Below are 6,896 nucleotides of genomic sequence, written 5' to 3'. Positions count from 1 at the left end.
TAGGTCCCTTGCCCACCCTGCACCTGTTAGAACTTGCCTGAGGGTTAGACCCAGACTGGAAAGACCAACCAATGGTACTTTGGGTCTCCAGCACAGTCCTGGAGCTTTGGAGCAGGGTCCCCCTCCCTGAACTACCCAAGCTGGGAGGAAGAAGGGATGGTCCCCAAGAGAAAACCAAGATTCCATAACCAGAAGGAGGAAGGAGCTCAAGCCGGGTAGAAATGACCACCGTACTAGAGACTGGATCGGGTTTATGACATGAACGCTGGACGACACGCTTCGGACTGAAGAAGTGGGTGGATTGAGCGATTTAATGCCACATTCGGACATTTTCATTCTTCTCCCCTCAGAGCCGGAGTCATTCTACCAGAAGCGGTAAACGCAACACGTGGCATTTGTGGTGTCACAATTTCCCAGGGCCACAGTGGGGACAGCAGTCCTGCACTGCCCATTCTGATGGCTCCCTCATCTCAGGAGACGGCACCAAGTCTGGATTGTAAAGGCAGATCAGATAGTGTCAATCGAACAAGATGACAGTAAATATGGTGGCTCTAAATGGGATTTAATAACCCATTTTATTTTAAGGATGCTCTCTTCTTTTAAGATTGGTGATTGCATTAGTTTAAAGTTTGGGCATAGAAATCTGTCATTCAGCTCATAAAATGAGTAAATATCTGGGGGAGACACTTGCAAAAACAAAGAAGGGGATTGTTTTTTAGGCTTCAGAACGTCATTGCTTTTTAAGTTTTCTGAAAAATAAATACGGGGCTGCTAGGGATTGAATTATGAGAGTTGATATATTAAGGTAGAAAAAAGCCCTTTCTTCTGTACTTTATTTTGTTAGCAAGTGATGATTATCAAGCAAGTTTTAGACATAAAATCATAGATAATTCTGTAAATATGAAGCTGCTTCTTGAAATGTTTCATCCCTTTGGCCACTACTATAAATTTTTTGATGCCCTATTCATTCACCCTGAGTATTTGCATATGTCCATACTTTGGATTGGATCTGGAAAGCATTAGGACAATATTTTTCTTCTTTTTTTTCTTTCTTTCTTTCTTTCTTTTTTTTTTTTTAATTATAAAGAGAGTAAAGTTCTGGGTAGCTTCCTGTTAATGCTGAAGGCAAAATATTTCCATTATTAAGTCATGATAAAGTATGCAAACAGGGTCAGGCAGAAAACCATGATCCTTATTTCAGCAAATAACTAAAATGCCCAGTTCCCTTCTGGGCAAATCTCAGTGTAGAGTGTTCATCCCACTGACTTGATTTTGGAGGCATAATCCATTGATGAGGAAAATCAGATAGATAGATAGATAGATAGATAGATAGATAGATGTAAATTTTATTGAATCTAAGTATATCCTATTCATTCCACAAAAGAAACTTCTTGCTGTTAGTGAAATAAAACACTGGAGACTTTTGAGAAGTTTGTTATTTTTAAGCTTTAGGAAATGTGGCATTGAACTATTTAACCGTGAGAATAACAAACATACTTAAACAAACAAAAACAAAAACAAACCTGCTCTCCTGAATTATCTATTACTTTTCTTAGAAAAAAGGTTTTTTTCTTTCTTTTTTTTTTTCTTAACATGTAGTGGTTAAAAGCAGCACTGGCTAGAGCTCAAATTGTGAATTTTATTAACTGTGAGACCTTGGCCAATTCCCTAAATTCCCTGTTTCCTTGTGGAGAAAAGCTGTGGAGACAAAGCTGGTAACTACTTTGTGGGGAAGTTGAGAAGATTAAGTGGGTTTCGTATATGCAAAAGATTGAGGACATTGACTATTAGATTAAAGTGTTATTTACTGTAATACTTTATGTTGATCTTATAAGCACATAAACATATGTAAATTACTGGAGATAGTGAAGAATAATGGAAAGAATAGCAATCTCTTCAGCTATTATAATTCTGAGCTACTGATTATCTAAAAAAAAAAAAGAAAAGAAAAGAAAAAAGAAAAAGAAAGAAAGAAAATCCATAGTATTTTCAATTAGGAATCCTAGAAAGGGGCGACTGAGTGGCTCTGGGTGACTGACTGACTCAGGTCATGATCTGGAAGTTTATGAGTTGGAGCCACACGTCAGACTCTGGGGCCTGCTTCAGATTCTTTGTCTCCCTTCCTCTCTGACCTTCCCCCAACCCCCCCCCCCCCCCCCCCCCACACACACACACTCTCTCTCTCTCTCTCAAAAATAAACATTAAAAAAATAAAAAAATAAGAATCTGAGAAAAATAAGGATAATGACAGTAGTACCTACACAAATTCTCAATTATTACTAAGTTATTCATATTTTATAAACTTTAGGTCATCTTTCGTTTTCCACTTATTTTTTTTTTAAAGTTATATTTCTTGCCCCTTCCCACAAAGGACTGTTCTGATTACTTAAAAAAATGTAAAGACAAATCATTATTTATAATTTAGTAATTCATAATCTCTTCTTTTTTTAATTTTTAAAAAAATGTTTATTTTTGAGAGAGAGAGAGAGAGAGAGAGAGACAAAGCATGAGCAGGGGAGGGACAGAGAGAGAGAGAGAGAGAGAGATACAGAATCTGAAGCAGGCTTCAGGCTCTGAGCTGTCAGCACAGACTCAACCCCACAGCACAGGACTCAAACCCACCAAGAGTGAGATCATGACCTGGACAGGATCTCAACTAGAGTCAGATGTTTAACCTACTGAGCCACCCAGGCACCCTCATAATCTTTTCTAATAAGATAGAATATATTTAGTTTTATTTGCACGTTGTAGTTGAAATTACTGAAATTAGAACTATAAAATTACTGATCAATTAAACTAGACAACAAAAAACTCATTCTGAGTTTTCTCTTAAGAAAAAAAAAATAGTACAAAACTTTTATGTTGGTTGAAGGAGGTGTTTTTTCTTTTTAGATTTTTTTTTTTCTCTTTGTACAGGGATTTTATCCCCAGGTGAGTTCCAGCTTAAGAATGCAGAAACAGCAATTTAAATTACGTTTATTTAAAAATGGTTTATAGTGTATGCATTGTATGTACTGGCGTTTTATAAATGTTCATACACTTATTCCTCCTAACAATCTGCTGAAGTAGATACTATCTCTGGCGTCCATTTTACAGGTGAGAAACTAAGGCAGAGACGGTTTAAATGTCCGACACCTGAAATTCCTACCCTGGCATTGTGAAGCAGAGGGCTGCTCGGTGCCACTTTGCAGCTCCAGAGCAAGTCCTCTCTCCTCCTGCTTCCCTTCCACGCCCATCCACCGGGTAACCCCACGCTCCTCACAGACCTGCACCTGGAATCACCCCGAAGCCATCTGAAACCTACATGGAATCCAGCAACAACGAAAGTCATTTACACTGAGGTGAAAAATGAGCTGCTGAACGACACAGTCGAGTTACCGGCTTGAAAGGTCTGATTGATTAGAAGTCAGTCAAAACTAAAATAGGACTGCAGTTACTTCTCTAGAGAGCATTTCAAATCCCTGGAGGCAGGCAAGTCCACACTACAGGGAAAGGAAATGAGATTTGGGAACATAAAACAAGGAAGTGCCATTGGAGTGGTGATCTAGCGCTTAAGTATTTCACAGGAACACCTCTTTTTGCTGTTCAGGTGAGCACAGGGTGCTACTCCCACTAGGCATCAGCTCCTGGTCCCTCCGACCTTTGGACCCCAGGAGCCCAACGCAGCCTCCCCCCCACCCCCCAACAGCTCGGATATGACCACCAGCATTATACTTCACGGATTAATTCACACCGTCTACACCAAAAAGGTGGTGTTCATGGATTTACTCCAACTCTGGAAGTTCCAGAATTGCAGAGGAAGGAAGATAAGTAGGGATAAGACACTCAGTCCTAAATTAAACATTAAATTGACCTCTTGACACTGGTCATCCCCTCAACCCTTCACTCCTTCAGGATATGACACAAAGTATGATTTGTTTGTGAATGTAAAATACTAGGAACCGGCGAACGTTCTTATGTCTGCTGTGAGATGACAAATGTATTTTAACAGAGTCTACTTATGCAGACGAAAGTAAACTAATCAAACCAAAACACATTTATGCGTTAAGTAGGAAGTAGAAAATCATGTCACCCCTTCTCCGGGCGTTATTCCCCCATCCGGATAACTAGCATTCGTCAAGACAGACGCCTGTCTCGCGTAAATGGCACAGACTCAAGCAAGGCCACTCACGCCCTCTTTGGGGACTGGGCGGAAAGGGAGCACGCCCAAGTCTCCGGAACACGCGGGAGGCCTGGCACGCGGGTCCCCCTCCACCCCGCGGGCGGGGCCGCGCGAACCTTCCGCACCCGGGAATGACCCGGGGCGCCGGGAATTTCCCTGTCCCCCCCCGCCCCCGCCACCGCTGCGCCCGGCGCCGCGCCAAGTCCACCGGGGATAAAAGCGGTTCTCCCGGCTCGGGGAGCCAGAGTCCGCTCCGCCTGCCCTCCCGCTAGCCGTCCAGCTCCAGCCACCGCCGCCGCGACTCCCCGAGCTGAGCCCCATGGCCCGCACCGCGACCCGCGCTCCCCGGCTCCTCGGCGCCGCGCTGCTGCTCCTGCTCCTGGTCCCCGCCGCCCGGCGCGCCGCAGGTGAAGCCCGGAGCCCGCGGGGGGACGGGGTGCGGGTGGGGGTGCGGGTGGGGGTGCGGGTGGGGGAGGGGTGCGCGCCCCGGGGCCGCCCGCTCACCCGGCCTGCCCTCCCCGCAGGGGCGCCCGTCGTCACCGAGCTGCGCTGCCAGTGCCTGCAGACCGTGCAGGGCATTCACCTCAAGAACATCCAGAGCGTCAAGGTGACGCCGTCGGGCCCCCACTGCGCCCACACCGAAGTCATGTAAGTGACGCCCCGCGCTGCCGGCGTCCTGGCCGTTCCCCCCGCCCCCGTGCCCCCCACCCGCGGCCCGGCCTCCCGCCAACGGGGACTCTGCCTTGTCTCCGCAGAGCCACTCTCAAGAACGGACACCAAGCCTGTCTCAATCCCGAAGCCCCCATGGTCAAGAGAATCATCGAAAAGATGCTAAGCAAGTGAGTTATGCTTTCTGTTGACGCGTGCCGCTAGAGTCCTTGGTCACGGATCCTGGCAAATGCGTCCGGGAAGTTTGATCAAGGAAACCTAGGTTTCGCTGAAAAACAAAATTATTCGTTCACAATGACCTTTGCTATTAAGGTCATTAAGCCTCTCCTATGCCAGAAGGATATTTCCAGTGCCCTCTCTCCCCACGCAAATGAGTGTGGGTGCATGTGTGTTCCTAAAAGATGAATTGCATTTGGCCAGTGATGTTCAAATGCTTCCCACCCATTGAGGAACACACAGTATTTAGCTCCATCCCTGGTGAGCTTCTGCTCTGAAAAGTGGCACCCTTGGTTTTGAGCAACATGGGCCACTGAAGCTTAGTCGTGAAGAGCAAGGACTTTGCTGTGAATCCCTGCCCTAACTGTAACCGAGGCCCCACCTCTGATTATTCCTATGTCCCCAGGGAAAGTACTTAATCTGTTCAAGTCTCCGTAATACAGCAGAAATAAAAATAGCTACCTAACGAGGTCTGCCGTGGGGCTTAAATGATGTCCTGAATGTACTTTTTTAGCCCACTGTGACATTACCTTCTAGCTTTTTGAAGCTAATAATACAATTGTGATCACAGACAGCACCTTATTCCTAATTAAACACCATCCAGGAGCCCGGCATTTTCCTGCCGCCCATCGCAGTGGTGTAGGTGGTAACCACGTGGCAACCACATGTCACAGGACTATGCAGTTTATGGACTCCTATTAATGGCAACCATTTCTTTCTTTCTTTCTTTCTTTCTTTCTTTCTTTCTTTCTTTCTTTCTTTCTTTCTTTTTTAATCACAGGGGCAGCAACAACTGAGCTAGAGAGAGAAGGCAGAAGTTCATGGCTTACTGTGGCAGCCTCAGTGGAATGGGATAGAAAGAAAAGAAACCAAAGCCTCCAGGGACCATCTGGACTGTGTTCAATCTATTTGACTGTTCCCTATGAGTATTCGTCTATTTTCAACATATGTATTTATTTGTTTATTTATTTATTTATTTATTTTTCAAAGCTAGCATAGTAATGTTCTAGCTAATATTTAAAGATATGAATTTGGTAATTTGCTGTACTATTATTTTTAAAGGTCACTTTTATGCTAAAGTTAGTTCAGTTCCTTTTAATTTGTAAGTGATGAGTCTTAAATGTTCTTCATTCATTAAACTATATTATGTGTTGGGGGGAGGGGAGGGGAAACCACGCCCTGTCATTCCTATGATAAAGGCTGGAGATAAATAGTTTGGGATCCAAGCACACAGGTCACTGTTAAGGTTGTGGAATGTATGTGTGCATTTATTTTTGTACTGCTCAGAAGAATGCCAATTGTTATTTATTGAGAGAGTTTTACAGTACGTGGTCAACACTTCTGATGTTGAAGCTTTAAAAACTCCACAATGTTTTTAAATATCCCTTGGACATTTTATGTCTTCCTTGTAAGGCATAATGCCTTGTTTAGTGGTAATTATACAGTGTTTCTCTATGTCTTGGAATAGAGAAGTTTAAATATTTATTGATGTATTTTTACAAACTGCATAAAAATAAAGATTTTTACAAAAGTTTCTTGCTTAGGTTTGTTTTTTTCTTCTTGATCTTGTTTTTTCTTCTTGATATGCAAGCCCTGGAAATTTATAACGGACTGTAGGGCACACCCACGTAGAGACTGCCACTAGTGGGTGCTCCTTACTTCCATATTTTTTTCAAAGTCCTTGCAGTGCCCCCCATCTTTAGAATCTCTGTTTTACTTGCAGCCACTCTGGAAAACAGTGTGGAGGTTCCTCAGAAAATTAAAAATAGACCTACCCTATGACCCAGCAGTAGCACTGCTAGGAATTTACCCAAGGGATACAGGAGTGCTGATGCATAGGGGCACTTGT

The 6,896-nt window shown here is 43.9% G+C and overlaps 1 protein-coding gene across 1 annotated transcript; it reads left to right on the top strand.

Annotated features, from left to right (window-relative positions):
* The first annotated feature begins 4,393 nt into the window (after positions 1 to 4,393).
* LOC122218150 (growth-regulated alpha protein-like) lies at positions 4,394 to 6,570 on the top strand. The gene is made up of 4 exons (XM_042936197.1): positions 4,394 to 4,569; positions 4,687 to 4,810; positions 4,918 to 5,001; positions 5,829 to 6,570. Exons 1-4 carry the CDS (start codon positions 4,482 to 4,484, stop codon positions 5,842 to 5,844), a joined length of 312 nt encoding a protein of 103 aa, XP_042792131.1. The 5' UTR covers positions 4,394 to 4,481; the 3' UTR covers positions 5,845 to 6,570.
* Positions 6,571 to 6,896: the final 326 nt, after the last annotated feature.

This window comes from Panthera leo, chromosome B1, assembly GCF_018350215.1.
Source record: "Panthera leo isolate Ple1 chromosome B1, P.leo_Ple1_pat1.1, whole genome shotgun sequence".
NCBI classification, from domain to species: Eukaryota; Metazoa; Chordata; class Mammalia; order Carnivora; family Felidae; genus Panthera; species Panthera leo.
This window is presented reverse-complemented; position numbering and strand designations above follow the sequence as displayed.